Source organism: Oryctolagus cuniculus, chromosome 15 (genome assembly GCF_051225735.1).
Source record: "Oryctolagus cuniculus isolate XC-2025 breed Fujian yellow rabbit chromosome 15, ASM5122573v1, whole genome shotgun sequence".
Taxonomy (NCBI): domain Eukaryota; kingdom Metazoa; phylum Chordata; class Mammalia; order Lagomorpha; family Leporidae; genus Oryctolagus; species Oryctolagus cuniculus.
The window spans coordinates 59,974,117-59,992,840 of record NC_142881.1 but is presented as its reverse complement, the minus strand read 5'-3'; the positions used below and the strand labels follow the sequence as shown (position 1 = coordinate 59,992,840).

Here is an 18,724-nt window from a genome sequence, read left to right as displayed (position 1 = left end):
TTAAAGATTTATTTATTTGAATGTCAGAGTTACACAGAGAGAGAGAGAGAGAGAGAGAGAGAGAGAGAGGTCTTTCATCCGATGGTTCACTCTCCAATTGGCGGCAACAGCCAGAGCTGCGCCAATCCGAAGCCAGGAACCAGGAGCCTCTTGCAGGTCTCCCACGTGGGTGCAGGGGCCCAAGGACTTGGGCCACCTTCATCTGCTTTCCCAGGCCATAGCAGAGAGCTGGATCGGAAGTAGAGCAGCTGGATCCCAAACCGGTGCCCATGTGCATGCCGGCACTTTAGGGTAGGGTGTTAAGCCGCTGTGCCACAGTGCCAGCCCCCCTGTATTCATTAATAGATTTTTGTGAAGATGAAATGAGAGAAGGCAAGCAAAGGGTCAAGCAGGGTGTCTGGCACACAGTAAGTCTACAATAAATGATCACATGAAATGCCAACATTTCTTTCCTTAGAGAAGCAAGTTTTAAATCTAAAAAATACATTTTTGCCTTAGGGAATTCAGGAAGTATAGGAAAATAGGAAATATCCCACTAGCCAGAAAAGATCATTAGGGTCATATACCATATACAATTTTATATTCTATGAAAAAAATAATACTTTCTGATACATTACTGGGGGTTTTGTTTAAATATGTGTACTGAAATTTGTACCTATTTCTAATCTTCTTAGATCAAAACTTAAGATAGAAGACATAAAAGAAGCCAACAAAGCCTTGCAGGTGAGTATAACATGTTTCCCTACGTAGAAAGGTATTGATGCACGTGAAAGTCTCCTGGAGAAGGAAAAGCCCCGGGTAGACACAGGGATGCAGCACAGAATGGAGAGCTGCATGACGACAGTCTTGCTCTTCCTTGTGCTCCAGCATCACAGTATTAATAAGCTTCCTGTTAGAAACTGGCCATAGAAGTATTTTTGTATTTAAGTATTTCGTATATTTAAGTATATTGTATTTTGTATGTAGGTCCCTATGAAGCCTGACATGATAGAGTGAAATAAAGTGCCTCTGAACTCGAGAGTCCCTGAGTTCATATGCCAGTCTATTTGTTTTTAGCTTTCAGGAAATCACATACCTTCATTAAACCTGTTTCCTCTTCTGAAATGGGCTTGTGATTCTGCAGAGTTGCTCTGAAAAAATCGCATGCATTAGTCTGTGTGAAAGCGGCGGGTACAGTTTATAGTACATAGTGTGAACGTGTCTTTCAAGAATACCAGCGACAACACAGGAGAAATAGTGTCCTATTTACCCTACCATTACATACCCTTTTTTTTTTTTTTTTCCTAAAAAGATGTATTTATTTAATTGAAAGGCAAGTTAAGAGAGAGAGGAGGAGTCAGAGAGGTCTTCCATCTGCTGGTTTACTCCCCAAATGGCTGCAGTGGTTGGGACTGGGCCAGGCTAAAGCCAGGAACCAGGAACTCTTTACTGGATCTCATATGTGGGTGGCAGGGACCCAAGCAGTAGGGCCATTTTCCACTGCCTTCCCAGGCACATAAGCAGGGAGATAGATCAGAAGTGGAGCAGCCGGGGGCTCATTCATGGGATGCTGGTGTTGCAGACTGCAAGTGAACACGCTTCATTACAACACTGGCCTGCTACTTCATTTTTTTTAATCAGTGTCACATGAAAATATTTTAGAAAATAGTACTTGGGGCTGGTGCTGTGGTGTAGCAGGTAAAGCCACTGCTGCAGTGCTGGCATCTCATATGGGTGCCGGTTCGAGTCCCAGCTGCTCCACTTCCAACCCAGCTCTCTGCTATGGCCTGGGAAGCAGTAGATGGCCCACGTCCTTGGGCCCCTGTTGTAGTCCCAAGGGAGTTGTTTAGCTGTTGTGGCCCTGGGGAGTGAACTAGCAAATGTCTCTCCCTCTGTGTAATTTTTTTTTTTTAAAGATTTATTTATTTGAAAGAGTTACACAGAGAGAGAAAGAAAGACGTCTTCCATCCGTTGGTTCACTCCCCAGTTGGCCGCAACAGCCAGAGCTGTGTCAATCCGAAGCCAGGAACCAGGAGCTTCCTCTGGGTCTCCCACATGGGCCACCTTCTACTGCTTTCCCAGGCCATAGCAGAGAGCTGGATCAGAAGTAGAGTAGCTGGGACTTGTACCTGTGTCCATATGGGATGCCAGCGCTGCAGGCGGCAGCTTTACCCACTATGCCACAGCGCCAGCCCCATCTGTGTAACTTTCAAATAAATTATTTTTCAAGAGCCTTGCATACCTTCTGCTTATCTTCTAATGGAACATGAGCAATATCTTAGAAGTCAGTCCCCCAGATACTTCCTTATTGTACTCATTATTAGTAACTCTTCTATATTACATAATCTTTGTTGCTTTTCTTATTATTCACATCTTTTTTTTTTTTTTAAAGATTTATTTATTTGAAAGAGTTAGAGAGAAGCAGAGGCAGAGGCAGAGAGAGGTCTTCCATCCCCTGATTCACTCTCAAGATGGCTGCAATGGTCAGAACTATGCGGATTTGAAGCCAGGAGCTTCTTCTGCATCTCCCACGTGGGTGCAGGGGCCCAAGGACTTGAGCTATCTTCTACTGCTTTCCCAGGCCATAGCAGAGAGCTGGATCAGAAGAGGAGCAGCCGGGACTAGAACCAGTGCCCATATGGGATGCCGGCACTGCAGGCGGCAGCTTTACCTGCTGTGCCATAATGCTGGCCCGTTTACCTCGATCTTTAACAAAATACCTAGTTTTCCCATTTTGATAATACAGGTAAATGGATTTATGTGACTTTTTTTTTCTTCCACGCTGTTCAGCAGTTGAAGGGTCTGGAACAGCTCTCCTAAACTGTTTTTCACATTTTGGATTTTAGTCATTGCTTGCTTTAGATTGTTAACTTGTTCCTTTATCTCCTTACTGCTTATGAACTCAGTTTACTCCCAGGCCTTCATTAAATTAGGTACAACTTTCTGTGGGATTTTTAAATCCTGCTACTGGATCTCCCACATGGGTGCAGTGGACCAAGCACTTGGACCATCTTCCATTGCTTTCCCAGGCCATTAGCAGAGAGCTAATGTGAAGCAGCCAGGACTGGGGAGCAAACCAGAAGATAGATCTCTGTCTCTCCCTCTAACTGTAGATGAATTTTTAATCCTTTGTTCTGAAGAGGCTTAGACTTCCTTGTGTACAAATAGCACACATAGTTTTGCTAGTCTGTGAAACAAATACCTGAAATTAATCTTGTGATCTAACCTGTGACAGGCAGACAGCTCTCCCAACTACTTGTCACTTCCCAGGCTGGGGTTGTATCCAGGAAACTGGAATTTCAGTCCAGCCAAGATTGGTTAAAAAAAGGGCCAATTTATAAATTTTAGGGGGTTGGTGCTGTGGCGTAGCAGGTAAAGCCACTGCCTGCAGTGCTGGCATCCCATATGGGTGCCGGTTTGAGTCCCAGCTGCTCCACTTCAGATCCAGCTCTCTGCTGTGGCCCAAGTCCTTGTCTAAGACTTAGAAGCTCCTGGCTCCTGGCTTTGGATCAGTGCAGCTCCGGCCATTGTGGCCAGTTGGGAATTGAACCAGCAGATGGAAGACCCCCTCTCCTTCTCTGTAACTCTGACTTCCAAATAAAATAGATCTTTAAAAATAAAATAAATTTTAGGTATTGGGTCCTAAGACTACGTATGTCTGTTTCTAAAGGTTACCTAACAGCTAATTAAACTTGACTTTTAGAACTTGCGGGGAGGGGCAGGCCTGTGGTAGAGTGGGTTGGGCTGCCATCTGGAGCACCAGCATGCCATATGGGCGCCAGTTCAAATGCTGTCTGCTCTGCCTCCAATCCAGCTCCCTAACGTGCCTGGGAAAGCAACTGCTTGCAGCTCTGCACCCACGTGGGAGTACCAGATGGAGCTTTTGCCTTCAGCCTAGCCCAGCCAGGAGCCAGGTGCTTCTCCTGGTCTCCCATGGGGTGCAGGGCCCAAGCACCTGGGCCATCCTCCACTGCACTCCCTGGCCACAGCAGAGAGCTGGCCTGGAAGAGGGGCAACCGGGACAGAATCTGGCGCCCCAACCGCGACTAGAACCCGGTGTGCCGGCGCCGCTAGGCGGAGGATTAGCCTAGTGAGCCGCGGTGCCGGCCAATCAGTAATATTTTTTAAAAAATTATCCTGCATTATAGTAAACATAGAATTGTACAGAAAAGAACCAAATGAACCATTACCCAGTTTCAGTATTAATATGTAAGCAATCTTGCTTTTCACAAATATTTTCTTATCCAAAAGACAGAGTTCACAAGAGGGAGAGACAGAGAACTTGCATCTGCTGGTTTATTTATTTATTTTTTTAAAGATTGATTTTAAAGTCAGTGTTACACAGAGAGATGAAGAGGCTGAGAAAGAGTCTTCCATCTGCTGGTTCACTCCCCAAATGGCTGCAACGGCTGGAGCTGAGCCAGTCCGGAGCCAGGAGCGAGGAGCTTCTTCCGGGTCTCCCACATGTGTGCAGGTGCCCAAGGCCTTGGGCCATCTTCTACTGCTTTTCCAGGCCACAGCAGAGAGCTGGATCGGAAGTGGAGCAGCTGGGACTCGAACCGGCTGCCATATGGGATGCTGGCACTGCAGCCAGTGGCTTTACCCACTACAGCATAGCGCCAGCCCTGGTTTACTCTCTTAAGTGCCCACAGCAGCCATGTCTGGGCCAGGTAGAAGCCAGAAAGCTCCAGCCTGGTCTCCCACAGGAGTCACAGGGACCCAGACTCTTGGGCCATCTTCTACTGCCTTTCCCTGCCATTAGCAGGAAGCTGAGCAAATAACGAGTTGGGCTAAAGGCAATCTTTTAATGCTCAACCTGCACTGACCCTCCACCAACCCAGAATATGCAAGATTACTGCATCTACTAGTATTTGTTATCTAGGTCTCAAAGATTTTTTGACTATTTATTCATATAAAACACCTTAGGCAAAACATTTTCACGTGTTGTTTTGGTGTGACCAATTTGAGCACTTTGTTCATAATTTCCTCCTACTAGGGACTGGTTTGGCTGAAAGACAAAGAAGCAACACACTGTAAACTTTGTGAAAAGGAATTCTCACTTTCAAAAAGAAAGGTAAGGGAAGTAGGCAGCAAGTCCAAAAATTGTGCTAAAATGGTCTGTTTTATTCATAGCTTTCTTTGTTCTTCCCATTTACTAGCACCACTGTAGAAACTGTGGGGAGATTTTCTGTAATGCCTGCTCTGACAACGAGCTGCCTCTGCCTTCTTCACCAAAGCCAGTCCGGGTCTGTGACTCCTGTCACGCAATGCTTATTCAGAGATGCTCATCTAATGTGCCATAAGACTCCAGACCTGAATCCACCTGTATGAAACCTGCAGCGAATGTTCCATGACCGTGTACACAAGGCATCCAGCCGGCCCTTCCTGAGCAGCTTTCAGCCAGTTACTGGTACCATGGATCTGCTTATTCAGCTCATGGGAATTATAAAATTCTATCATTTAGTATTTCCTTCCTGACATTGTTACTCAGAATTTTCAACAGAGCATGCTTTAAAAGAACTTTAGCCTAATTTGTAATATAGTAACCATGTAATAACCCTTGTCTCCATCTAAAGGCCAGATAGCTGACACACATTTGCCTTATCTTGTAAAAAGCCTTTTCAAAAATAAGGCTTCAGATATATTCTAGATTGTCAGATTGGTATTTGATGGTGCCTGCAATTTTCTTAATGCACTTTAAAGCTTCAGAGCTCTAAGACTGGAAAAGCACCAATCTTGCTTTAAGTATTAGTACTCTAACTCCACACATTTTTCATTATCTTAATAGTACTCTAATCTTATTACATTTGCACTTTCTCCTCCTTTTCTGCATTGGAAAAGGCTAGTATTTGTATTTACCTTACAAATTCTTGTGTTTGCTGGTGTCTTTCAGGGACACTGGGCTAATTCAGTCTCTACCTTCCCTTTGCAATCTATTTGACAGAGATATAGACAGTGAGTGACAAGGTCTTCTTTCCGTTGGTTTACTCCCCAAATGGCTGCTACGGCCGGCGCTGTGCCAATCCGAAGCCAGGAGCTTCTTCCTGGTCTTCCATGCGCGTGCAGGGCCCAAGCACTTGGGCCATCCTCCACTGCCTTCCCGTGCCACAGCCGAGCTGAACTGGAAGAGGAGCAACCAGGACTAGAACCTGGTGCCCATATGGGATGCCAGCACCACAGAGGATTAACCAAGTGAGCCACAGCGCCGCCGCCGCCCCGCCCCCCCCCCCCCCCCCCCGCCGGAATCTTGAAGTGTATAACTATCATCCTTTTATCTTAATTGCCAGATCAAGATTTTCCCATATGCTGCCTGTTTTCACCGAATTGCTAACTTTGGTAGAGGTGGCTCAGACTCCACTTCAAAGATCTCTCAGAAAAGAAAGTTTGTAGTAAAAAAGGATTACAAACTCCTGATTCTCTCCTTTAGATGTTAAACGTACATGAAAAATGAGAACTTTGCCTTTTGATAGGACTTAGGCTTGAGTCTTTCAAACTTAGGAAGGATGCTTCCTAACACTGCCACAGTATGTGCACAGTAAAATTTCACTGTCTACCAAGCACCTGTGTGCCAGAGTTTTGAGGATGAGGGTCTGCTCTACCATGAAACACTTAAACTATTTATAAACTCAAAGATAAATGGACATTAATCCAATCACACTGCTTACAGTAAGAACTTTATCTGTAAAACTATTACGTTTATATAATCACTTACATGGCATCACCATTCAAGATCCTATTTTTGTATGTCATGCATGAATTTTACACTACCTAGGAGCATTAATTTAATGATTCATCATAGATACCTGTGCCCCTAAGTACTTATTTTTCAGCGTTCTCATTAAAATCTAAAATTTTCTAAATTGCCAAGGTGTGAAACCAGTATTTTACTTCTAAGGTCTATTTTCTCTAGAACCCATAAATTTCTAGTCAGCTTTTGAGGTAACTTCAGTTAAATTGGACATACGGATTTTTAGATGGTCTTTCTTGAATACTCACAGGAATGTCCTTAAGAGAATTATATTCTTAGAAACTGTTTTATATTGATGAAGTGCTTTTGATTATCAAAAAATAAGCATAAATGGAAATTATCAAATTTTATAATGCAAGTTTAAATTCTAAGTGATTTCATTAAGAAAAATTTTAGTCAAATTTCTCACCACACAAAACTCACATGTCATCGTTGATTTGTGTTTTTTGGAGGCAGGTTTTACAACAGCAGTAACTTAGTTTTGGCTTGTTTTAAACCATGTATACTAATTTTGGATTCTTCTGTTATGAAACTTGTTTATTTTGTTATGATGGACCCCTGACACCAACTTTTCTAAACAAACCTCACACCATTCCCTCACCTAGCCAGTGTTATCACAATAATGCTATCATGGTGCCAAGGAATTGCAATTGTAATTCTAATCTGTTTTAAAAACAAAATGTGAATTTTATAAAAATAAAGATTTGAAAAATCAATCTGTTTTATAAGGGCAAACTTCATTTCTAAAGTGTTTAGGGTAATCCTGGGAAAATAAAAGTATGTGTGACCTTTGTAAAAGGTGATTCACTCTAGAATTAGAATACTTAATCAAGGAAAGAAGGTTAAAGCTTTAAGATGAATCCAGACTGGGCTCAACAGGCTCCATATATATAAGCTATCGCATCTCATTTTCTAATCCAGAAATCATTTAGGAAGTCACACTTTGTATGAATGCATCCTCAGTTAAACACAATACCTTGTACTAGTTTGATTTATACATTAACCAACACAAAGCATTCTAGGACAGACAACACTGTTATCTCCCACATTGACATTTATTACATTAATAACATTTCTAGGAAAAACAAGTAACAAGTTCAATAACTGAATATTCACATTGACAGTTTTATTTTGATCCATTAGCCAATTTTGGAAAAAAGGTATATTGACCAAGGAGATTAAAATTAAAAAGCACCTTTTCCTTGCTACATAATAGTAAACTAAAATTCCAAGCAGGTATCAGATGCAAAACCAACCGCAGGATTCTCATTTCACTATGACATGGACTTCTCTTACATTTTTTTAGTAGTCATTTACACAATTATTTAAGGAATTATATGCTATATTGGGCAGCAAACCGAAAATACACCTGTGAGAATTATATTCCATGGTAAATACCTATGTATTTACATGGAATCCTCAAGAACCTTAGTTTTCTAAGACATTTTAAGTTAACTTACAAACCATCACTTTTTGGAAGCATCTGTACTTCAGTCAAGTGCTGAAGGAATTTTCATCTTAACACCTAGGAGGGTATGAATTTAAACTTACAACACTCCCATCCCCAGGTAACACAATTTTGAATATTCAGAAACCTCAGGATCAACATTTCAGAGCTATGCTTGATAAATGACATTTGAAAGAATAGTTAGCTGATCTTATGTTCCTGAAAGCCACCTAAACTCATCTTTAGGCTTTATATTTACAATATTGTCCAAGAGAAATTAAAGGAAGTTACACTAATTATTCTTCAAGCTCTATTCCAGATGTCTGCTTATTAAGACTTGCAGTTTATGCAGGGGTGAACCATTATCCTCTAGTAATACACTAATAATACTACTTACTACTTGTAGAGCTAATAGTAAAATACATCAACCCAAATCTTATGAAGGCAGCACATCCTTAGGAGTAACTAGTATATAAAAAGTATCAACATCAGTGGTTTGAATATAAAAATTTATTTTTAAGTCAAAGTATGCAACAAATAAAACCTACAGAAAACAGATTTTCCCATCACAATCTGTTGCTTTACCAAATAATATTTTGAAAACACATTCCTTCAGTCATTATAAAGTTCTTAAAATACAAAAGAAATCTGTAAGAAAGTCTAGTAGACCAGATGCTGTTGTTAGGACTTGTACGTATGTGTTGGTGGTGATGCTTTCAGTACATCCCACGCCATCCACCTCCACTCATGCCACCTTGCCCATAGTAACCTCCACTGCCTCCACCACCACGGCCTTAAAAAAAAACAGACATTAAGAATAATTTAGTGGGAGTTATCTATGCACATATGTTGTAAGTAGTATCTGCATTCCATATGAGTACTTAAACTAGAGACACTTACCATAACCACCCAATCCATCAGGAGTACCATATCCTCCACTGTAATTGTTCCCCATTCCCATTCTTCCAACAGATCCATATCCTCCTTGATTATCTTTTCAAAAGGAAAAAATAAGTTTATAGAGATTGATTGCTTAAGTAGCTAACACTGCTTATTTTAAAGACTTTACATACCCATTCCATCTCTGCCGTAGCCTCCCATTCCAGAACCTCCCATTCCAGAGCCACCGCCAGGAGTAGAATTCAAGAAGAGTTCAATGTATCGATGTTCTTTAAATGAAAAAATAAAGAGTAACAGGAGAAAAGAATAGATCAACTTTATCAATAAAAGCTTCAAGAAGTACATTCAATTAAACTGAAAGCACAGTACCATCAACAATTCCTAATACAAGCTGCCAGGAAGCCATCAAAGTTTCAACTTGAGTCAAATGGTTTTGAATTCCAGTGACCTAGCAATTACCTAGATTCTAGAACTCATTACATTTAAACAAATGAGAAGCTGATAAGGTGCATTCAACAATCCAGACAGCACGCCCAGGAAACCACTTACGCATATTATTTTTATCTTTAGACATGGCAGCTACTGCATCTTCATGTGTCACAAACTCTACATCTGCTTCTCCTGTTGCTCTGCCATCAGCTCCAATATCAATATGAACTCGTATTGGATTTAGTGGTGAGAAGAACTAAGAAGAAAACACATCAGTTATTCTATTTAGATGATGCAAAGTGAACTACACATATCTAGATTTTTCCCATAAACCCTTCCATTGTTCTGTATTGAAGGCTAATTCAACCAACTCTAGATTCTGTCAATTAAGAGCCTAACACTTGCTGTTTGAAGTATATAATGGGTCACCTGACAATGAGAAAACAAGTTTAAAGAGATTAAATAAGGTGTTATGTTCAGAACCACGGATTTCCAATAATCTACCAACAGTACCACAAAACTCCTAAAATCTATCATTTAGTTTCAATCACAACTTAACCAGTTTTAACCTTTCCTTAAAGAAGGCACTTGGAACTTCAGCCAGCTGGTTTCCTCAAAAGACAGAGCAATCTTTTGCTTTAAGAGCCAGATGGTAATGTATTTTTTGGCTTTGCAGGCCACTGGGTCTCTAACACAACCAATTCAGTGTATAAATAAGTGGGTTTGACTGGATTTGGCTGAATGACTAGACTGCTGATCCTCTAACCAATCAATCATAAACCAATGGACAGCAGAAGCACTTTTCCTGTTTTCAACTCCTCAGTTTCCACTAATAGCCTAGAATATCAACAAAAATCACTATTACATTCACTTTGATAAACCTGTTTCAAAACAACAAAAAAGTTACTACAATGTGATCATCAGTGTTTCACTATACTCAGTATCTTCATGCCTGCAATAGCAGAACTGGGCTGCAGAAAAGAGGCTGGAACTCAACCTGGGTTTCTCACATGGGTGGCAGGAGGCTGGAGCCAGAGTCACAGCTGGGGAGCAAACCCAGGCACTGATAATCTGCGTGCCAACTCCCCTCCCATTCTTTACTGGACTTGCTTGAATCCTATGTAGGTCAGCACACAGACACTGAAATATGAACTAAAGGTAAAAGTAAATACTTCAGTATTCAAGGGATTTTGACACCAGACATTAAATTACAAGATGCAGATATTAAGAATGCAAAAAAATTTATAACAGAGGCCGGTTCGGTGGCACAGATCCAGCTCCCTGCTAATGTGCCTGGGAAAGCAGAAGATGGCAAAATACTCAGATCCCTGCCACCCACACAGGAGACCCAGATAGGATTTCCAGGCTCCTGGGTTCAACATGGCCTAGCCATTGTGGCCAGAAAACAGCAGATAGATCTGTCTCTCCCTATCTCTAAAATTCTGCCTTTCAAGTGAGTAAATATTTTAAGAAAAAATTTAGGACATCAATATTATAAAATTACTCACATTAGCAATGTCATTTTCAGTTGCACGAAAAGGCAGGCCTCTCATATGCACAAAATGACCACCATGAAAACCTGAACTTGCATCACCAGCCCCACCATAGCCATGTCCTCCCATACCTGGAAAATAAAAAATTACCAAGAATATATACATGCAGAAAAGTATGCATATCTATAAGGTGAAACTATTGAAGAGGAATGCACTGAAATACACCAGTCTCTTCATGTCACCTATATTACCACTCAGCATCAAAGATTAAAATCAACCTCAGAATGAAAATGCCTAATGTTTACCTCTTCCATCTCTCATTCTGTCATCAAAGCCATCATTTCCATAGCCATAATTATTATAGCCACCATAGTCATCAAAACCTCCATAGCCTGTATAATTTAAGAAAAAAGTAATTTCAAGAAATTAATTTTCATAACCTAATTTACAAAACACACTTTTATAGTAAGCAGTCTGTTAATTCTTGTTTATTACCAGTCTGTATCCAGTCCCCTACTTAGTTTATATGAAAAAGTATTTAACAGTTGATGGAAATGAAAAATCTTCAGGAGGACAAATTCAGACATAGGTTAAATTTCCATCCTTATGCAAAAGAGAAAATGTCAGAATATGCCAGTATCTTCATTTCAATTACTGCGTAAGTTTTCTAGGTGCCAATATGTGCATCAACCAAATCCCATAGCTGGCCATGGGACATCTATTTTCATGAACAGGTTTTAAAACCCAGTAGGTACTGAAATTACTGCCATTTCTGTATTTCTTGACAAAGTGTCAGGAACATTAAGAAAATGACAACAGAACCTGTGTTCATTAGATACACATACCACCATCATATCCATCACCTCCTCGTCGCATTCTGTCATACATACTTCCACGCCCAGCTCCATAATAACCCCCTCTTCCTCCTATTGGTCTATCATATGGTCCCGGTCGCTGTCCCAGCAATCTTCTTGGTGGATCATAAAATCCCTTGATTTCACTCCTGCTACTTCTGAAGATCTCAATATACCTATTTAAAAATGTTTTAAAGGTACAGGTTTCAGCATGGATGTATTAGAGTAATTTAGATATGGGCAAAATGCAATAAGCTTTTCTACGTCTAGATACATAACCCAATTTATTGCCTAAATACACCATAAGTTAACAATTTTTACACCTATGAACTTAAATAATTAAATATTTAAGTTTCACATAGACAAATTAGTCATTGAAAACAATTCATAATATAAATATTTAGTTTGTTTCCTTTAGTATGTGATAAGTGTTTAAAGAAAACATGATTATACAAAAGTATCAACAACATCCTACAGAGAAATGGAAACAATCTAATTTTAATTTAAGCAAACTATTAGCATTAATTCCCCACCCAAATCTGTAGTTTCCAAGTTAAATTTAGATAATTATCAATTCTTTTAAACTACCCCATAAAAATGTTATTGTTACCCCCCCATTTAAGCAATAGTGACCCACAACCCCCAAAAATAAAAATTTAACACCATCCCAAACTCTCCATCCCCACCTGTGCCCTATTCTTTCCTTGTGTTTCCCCAGAGCATTTTCTGCTATCTCCTTTGAAGCAAACTGCACGAAGGCCTCCCCTGTGCTTCTCCCCTGGTAGTCCATCGTCAATGTTATCCCATTTGGCACGATTTCCAACCCTTTAACCCAAGGACAAATAACCCCATCAAGGGGAACAGTGTTAAAGGCTGAAACATTCCCATCTGAATCAAATATTTAAAACAAATCTAAACAAAACAAAACAAAACAAAAAAAGCTTAGTTTCCCCATCACCCCATAACACAAACGGATTTTTTCAAATATTATTGGATTAAGTATTTTTTGCAGTGTCTTTTAAAAATTACATTTTCTAAAAGCCCACCTAAATTACATGAAAAAGGCTACAAATAAAATTATGCTCCACAATACTAATTCACTGTTCATCACAAAGTATTCTCAATTAAATTTACTGTATATCAATTAGGCTTTACATATTTTACACATTCTATATTGAATTTTAACTGGAGCACATTTCATACTTTAATACATTAATTAGGATTATCACAAACTTCAAAAGTCTAAAATCAAATGGATTTAATAAAAACTGAATATAATACAAATAGAAAATTAAAATACTACTAAACTTTGACTAATACTAGAGGTACCTTGAAAGAACTGAACTATTTCCTCTTTGCTGCAACCAAATGGTAGTCCACGAAGTCGTACTGTCCCATCACTAGCGTCATTTGGACCATTATGTTTCATAACCCAATCCATCTCAATATCGTTTGACTTAAATGCTATAAAAAATAAACAAGCACATAAAGCAGTCAATCAACACATACTCTTGTCAAGAGGTACTGAAGAGACACCCCTCAGAGGTGTCACAACAGGAAATTTAACAGGATAAAGTAACTCCTATGACAATGCCACAACACAATGGCATACCATCTTCTATCATGGAGTAGGGAGAAAAGGCAGTGAAATCTGACCCCTCCTACCAAAAAGCACAAAATTCCTGAAAACCACATCTTACTGCCTTTTTTAGAGAACTCACATAATCCCATTACCATTCAAATTACTTATGTCATCATCTTAACACCAACTTCTAGCCGTCTAAAATTTTTAGTCACACCTTTCAGATTTCATTGTTCATCTGAATACCTGTATTAATTCTTGAGAACCCAAATTGTTCGGAAGCTGCATAGGGTACTTCTACCTATTCTTTAAAAGAGCCTTAGAAAAAACTGTAATGAGTCCTTGTTGCTAGCAGTTGGAAAAATGGTATTTCAAAAGTCCAAAGCTTTTTAGATGCACTAAAATTTTGAACATATCAAATTGTCTTTGAAAGAGGAAAATTCCTATCTCTAAACTTAGCTTAAACACTCACCAAGAACCAGTTTTCAAATGAGTTTTGGGTTTTAGAATTGAGATACATGGCCACTCAGAACTGAATGCCTTCCAACATCCATGTTTTTGAAATCACCCATTTGGAAGTCAATGCTGTCTCCATTGACAGTTTACTCGTTGCTTTAACTTCTTAATCAAATAGACTTACAACACAAATTTTAAGAAAAAGGTAACATTCACATTCAAGTATTTAAAAGGTACAGTGAGAAGTCCCCCTCCCCTCCAGAAAGAAGTCAACCACCCATTTCCCTTCCCCAGAGGCAACCATTCTTCCTTTCAAAATTCCACATTTTCAAAAGAAGCTAATGCAGAAGTCCTTCAGCTGCAGAAACTTACCAGAACCTTACAAATTTCACTAGGCAGCTGTAGGAATCCTACTCACCTGAATATTTCAAACCTTTCCCTCACCACCTCCTCCCCTGTAAACAAAACAATTTGTTCACTTGATTCCTTTAGGGTTGAGGATCATATTTCATATCAACAGCATTCACTAACGCTCAAAAAAAATAAAAAATCACATGATCTAATCAGTCCAACTATCACGTTAGCATCTGTAAAGTGTAAAGCTTTTTCTTGGAATTCATGCACTTAAAATAAGATATGTAGGAATTCTCCAAAAGTGCATAATTAAATACCACTAACATGGATCCTTCAGCACCTGCTTTATTAATGCAAAACCCCTAGGTGCCACTCTAGATAAAAGACAACCAAAGTGGGAATACAAACTTTAACTGGCATTACAACTAATTATGTACACAAGTTAACTGGTATGAACTTTATAAACAGAAGAAACTCTGGATATGAATAATCTCTACTTTGCCATTCAGTGACTACCCAACCTCTAAGCCTACTCAGCTGTAAAACAGTAGTACCTATACCTAACTGGAACACAGTAAGAATTACTTCAAAGTGCTGGATCTGCCTCACAGTAAGCATTCACTGGTTGTTACTGATTTTCATAAAACCAAGACATAGAAATTATGAAATGAACCTTAAAGGACAGAAAACATTTCTAAGTCTTAAAAGGAAACAACGTCTGTTAAAAATTCTCTTCCAAAGTCAAAGGCTTTGAAAAGTTAAATACCATTAATATAAGGTATACTATTAAATACTATTAATATAAAGTATCCTCATAAAGAACTTCCTTTATCAGTTCGGAAAAATGTCATATTTGAAGATCTCCACCATTTTCTTAAAATTTCCCCCCTAAAAAACAAGGCACCAACCTAAGAAGTGTTTCCCATAGAGGGACTTAGGAACAAGAGAAAAAGTGGAAGGGATCTAACATCAAATATTAGTTCACCATGAAAAATTTAAGAACTCTGAAAAATCGATCTAATTCATGGTGGGAAGATCTTAGCATTTTTTTTTTTTTTACCATTTCGTACTGTTTTTTACCACCCCTTCATACAAAAAGGTCATCTGTTTTAATACCTTAATAAAGCTGTCAGAAATTACCTGAACAGTTTATTAACTATTCAGGATAATCCATCTCAACCTTTCTTTGCTGTAACAATGTCATGTCTAATCACCGCTCTGCTTGAAGAATTCCAAGTGTTAACACCAATTAAAAATACCAGCAGTTGAAATAGGAAGATAAACTAGTCAATTCTGTATGACTTTAAATACAAGGGCACTGCAAAAAGTTCATGGAAAATGGAAATATTTTGATTAAAAAACCTGAAATCCAGGCATATAGTCCCCCCCCTTGTTATAAAATTCCCATGACTTTTTGAAGGCCCTTGATATTGCCTCTATTTAAACCAATATCTACAATACAAAAAGCTACCAGACTGCTTCACCAATGTTGTAGACCTGAGGGGAGAGAGGGAATTAGCATGTAGGATGACCGCTAATGGGTATAGCAATCTTTGAGTGATAAATTCTAGTGATGGTTACAAAACCGTCCATGCACTAAACCCCAAAGAACTTAACATTTTAAATGGGTGAAGTTTGATTTGCTCATTATCTCAAAGCTACTTTTTTAAAAGAACATCTAATAGAGATTAACTGAAATACAGAACTCCCCTAACATGGAAAACTATTTTATTTGTTGAAGTGTCATACAGGATCTGATGTATCAAAAAAAATAATTTTCTAAAAACTAGGAATGGCCTGGGGGGGAGGAAGCACCATGAGTGCCAAAGGAACTTTTTCCATTTTTAATATAATGCCAAAAAATAAAAGAGAATGAACTTTTTGACAAAAAAATTGGCAAACATGTTTAACGCAAATTTTACTTGGTTCCTCTTTTTCTGAAGTTCTTGCTCCTCAATTTTAAATTAGAAAATCAGACACCACTAATATCTAAAGGAGCCTAGTCTTCAAAAATTATAAATACGTTTACTAGGACCAAGGTTTTACCTACTGCAGTCCACTCCTGTTTACCAGGTAAGACATCAAAAGGTAACATTATTGCTTAAAAATGCAATTAGATTTCCAGACTATGATAGAAAGATGGCCAGTAAAAAACAGGTGTGTATGGTAGTTTAACACAATCAGAAAAGCTGTGGGTCATCTCCTACTAAAAAAATCTGAGCTGGTTTCACAAACTCCACGAAAATCTGCGTCTCAAGCTAAGATTTAGTTAAACTTATCCTCGATTAAAGCATCACAAAACATTTTCAACAGCACGCAGTTTTTTTCTGGTTCTAAAACTGGAAAAGTAGGTAACACTTCCCGTAAAGACTTACAGGTATTTTTTAAACCGCTTATTCTTAAGCCTGGCCCCTCGTCTCTATCTTCAAGGAAAATTACCAAGCCAGCTCTCCGATGTTCTGAGCCCTCCCCCATCGCACTGCCATGTGACTGAGCTTACATTATGCCGTAGTGTTCAGAACGCTTATTTCCTGTTCAAAGTATTAATATACTTCTGTATCAAGTATTTTACTTCTACGGCCTTCATGGTAAGGGAAAATATTATCTGCACAAAATACTCTTCGAGATTTAATAGCGACTCAACTCCTACATACATAAACACATTTTGGCCATCGCTGGCTGTGTTTTAACAACTGTTTTCCAAAAGCAAAACTCCTACTTAAAAACAAATTCCAACCCATCTGTGCCAAACTACACAAAGCCATTGCTAAGCCACCCACCCACCCCGGCCCAAAAGTCCAAAAAGTGCTCACAGTTCACTGGGCCTCGACGGCCTCTTTGAAACATGCCCATTTCACAGTCCTATTCGGTAAGTCCCCCAGCTTGCTGCTGGCAAAATCACCCAAAGTCGTTACAAACGTTCAAGCGTGAGAAAACAACCTCTTTGGAAAATGAGTACGTACTCTTTTCGAAGTTCCAAATCTGGAATCTAAGGGCCGGCTAAGCGTCCTTTATTCCTCCCCGGAGGCTTTCCGTTTATCTAGCTGCCCTAGAGACCGGAGAGCTCGGGAGAGCGCGCCCCTACCCCCTCCCCGGCCGGCAGCCAAGCTGGGCTTAAAAACCTTCGCCACCGGGCGGCGGAAGTACAAAGGAGGCCGTCTGCCTCCTTTGTCCTGGATTTGGGAGCTGAGCGCCTCCGTCGCCATTGGCTTTCCTGCCCCAGCTCCGGCCTCTCTCATCTTGGGAATCTGCGTCAGAAGTCACCGGCAGTCCCGCCAGGTAGCCCTGCCGAGGCTGCGGAGGAAGGGAGGCTGCGGTGGGAGGCCAGGCCCATCCGGCGCCATTTCCATCGGGAGCGCGCCCGGCGGCAGCCCTGACCCTCCCCCCAGCCCCGCTGCCGGGCCTGGCCCTGCTCGCTTCGCGCCCACCCTCATCCCCTGCCAGGGAGCTGGACCACCCCCCGCCCCCGGCCCCGGCCAGCTCAATCCGTCTTTCCAAAGCTGGGAACAAGAAGTAGAAGGAACGGGGAAGGGCGGGAAGCCAAGGTGGCCGCGCCACCGTACCCAAAATGGCGGAGGCCAAACCAGCAAGGCAGAGAGAAGGGCTGGACGCCCTCCACTTCGGGCCTCCGCGTCGTCCACCGAGCTCCACCCGAGCAAGTCCTCGCCCGGCAGGCCGCCCTCCTAGAAGTGGGAGATCGCCCGGGAGGCGCAGCCCCGCCCGCCTCCGAGCGGCGACCTCCACACTTCCCCCCCGCCCCACCCCCTCCTGGGTCTCGTCCTTCTCCCGACTCCGCTCTCGAAACCACCAGCCCAACCTACCCCCTTTTACTTCAGATACCCTGTCGGGCGATAGAAGCGCCGACGCCGGTGCTCGTGAGGGTCCGGTCGTGAGGAGGGGGCAGTCGTTCGCCTCGCGCGGCGCTCCCTACAACGGTCCTCCCAACCGTCTCCAGCAGTGGCAACCGCTAAGGGAGCTGCGCAGCAGAGCGACTGGCTTGGGGGGATGGGAGAGAGGGAGCGAGAAGGAGGGGGCGGAGCGAGCGCGACGAAAGCCGGCCTCAGGGTCTCGCGAGACCGGTCCCGCCTTGACGCGGCCCGGGCGAAGTGCGCTTGCGCGTCAGCGGGCCGCTCCGCGGAAAAGTGAAGAGCCGCCCTACTCGGTCGGCTTAGTGAGGGAGCCGGGGTGACTCCGCCTTCCTTGCTCACCTTACCACCGTCTAAAGCTCAGAGTACACCTTTCTGTACCCTCGGGGAGGAGGAGAGAGGGGCGGAGGCGCTCCAGTTACTGTGTTTTGAAGGAAGTTCCCCAGTGCTAGGCTCCACAGCCAGCAAATTCCATAGAGGCCCCACCTTCTTCCCCGCGTCAAGTGCGTGGAAATGGCGCCACGTGACTCGGCCGCCAAAGGCCGAGAGGGCTCTTTCCTTCCACCATGTTTGCGTTCTGTAGTAAAAAACGGGACTCTGCCGAGAGACAAAAATG

General features: G+C 41.4%; 3 protein-coding genes across 36 annotated transcripts in view; 2 read left to right on the top strand and 1 right to left on the bottom strand.

Moving 5' to 3' along the window:
- The window catches only part of RUFY2 (RUN and FYVE domain containing 2), a 43,988-nt gene extending 36,545 nt beyond the window's left edge, over nucleotides 1-7,443 (top strand). For 6 of the 10 annotated variants that reach the window (XR_016222208.1, XR_011382422.2, XR_011382424.2 and 3 more), the window contains exons 16-18: nucleotides 675-723; nucleotides 4,976-5,053; nucleotides 5,139-7,443. Coding sequence is in view for 6 of the 10 variants with exons in the window: in XM_008270047.5 (XP_008268269.3) it covers nucleotides 675-723; nucleotides 4,976-5,053; nucleotides 5,139-5,282 (271 nt within the window). In the remaining 4 variants the exon portion in view is untranslated. Of the gene's footprint in view, nucleotides 1-674; nucleotides 724-2,560; nucleotides 2,726-4,975; nucleotides 5,054-5,138 lie in introns of all 10 variants that reach the window. The other 4 variants (XR_016222207.1, XM_089314939.1, XM_089314938.1 and 1 more) reach the window with 1 other exon arrangement.
- A 320-nt stretch (nucleotides 7,444-7,763) lies between these two features.
- Nucleotides 7,764-18,236, bottom strand: HNRNPH3 (heterogeneous nuclear ribonucleoprotein H3). 19 transcript variants are annotated; one of them, XM_008270054.5, is made up of 11 exons: nucleotides 18,083-18,236; nucleotides 13,905-14,067; nucleotides 13,180-13,314; nucleotides 12,537-12,675; nucleotides 11,842-12,026; nucleotides 11,302-11,388; nucleotides 11,012-11,127; nucleotides 9,624-9,759; nucleotides 9,248-9,343; nucleotides 9,075-9,167; nucleotides 7,764-8,967 (listed from the first exon to the last, which is right to left on the bottom strand). In XM_008270054.5, exons 3-11 carry the CDS (start codon nucleotides 13,289-13,291, stop codon nucleotides 8,891-8,893), a joined length of 1,041 nt encoding a protein of 346 aa, XP_008268276.1. In that variant the 5' UTR covers nucleotides 13,292-13,314; nucleotides 13,905-14,067; nucleotides 18,083-18,236; the 3' UTR covers nucleotides 7,764-8,890. The 19 variants fall into 19 exon arrangements, with proteins under 19 accessions (XP_008268276.1, XP_089171068.1, XP_008268275.1 ...); XM_089314942.1 differs by having other exon boundaries at nucleotides 11,887-12,026; XM_008270053.4 differs by lacking the exon at nucleotides 13,905-14,067 and having other exon boundaries at nucleotides 18,064-18,236.
- The window catches only part of PBLD (phenazine biosynthesis like protein domain containing), a 41,320-nt gene continuing 39,975 nt past the window's right edge, over nucleotides 17,380-18,724 (top strand). For 4 of the 7 annotated variants that reach the window (XR_016222210.1, XR_016222212.1, XM_089314944.1 and 1 more), the window contains exon 1: nucleotides 17,386-17,521. The gene's annotated coding sequence lies outside the window, so the exon portion shown is untranslated. Of the gene's footprint in view, nucleotides 17,522-18,724 lie in introns of all 7 variants that reach the window. The other 3 variants (XR_016222211.1, XM_089314943.1, XM_089314946.1) reach the window with 2 other exon arrangements.

What these genes read in the sequence shown, in the direction of transcription:
- HNRNPH3 (XM_008270053.4), bottom strand. Translation starts at nt 13,291, where the DNA reads ATGGATTGGGTTATGAAACATAATGGTCCAAATGACGCTAGTGATGGG. An exon ending in AATAGTTCAGTTCTTTCAAG is followed by an intron (nt 12,676 to 13,179) that starts GTACCTCTAGTA and finishes CTTGGGTTAAAG; the next exon opens with GGTTGGAAATCGTGCCAAAT. An exon ending in CTACGGCAGAGATGGAATGG is followed by an intron (nt 9,168 to 9,247) that starts GTATGTAAAGTC and finishes CCTTTTGAAAAG; the next exon opens with ATAATCAAGGAGGATATGGA.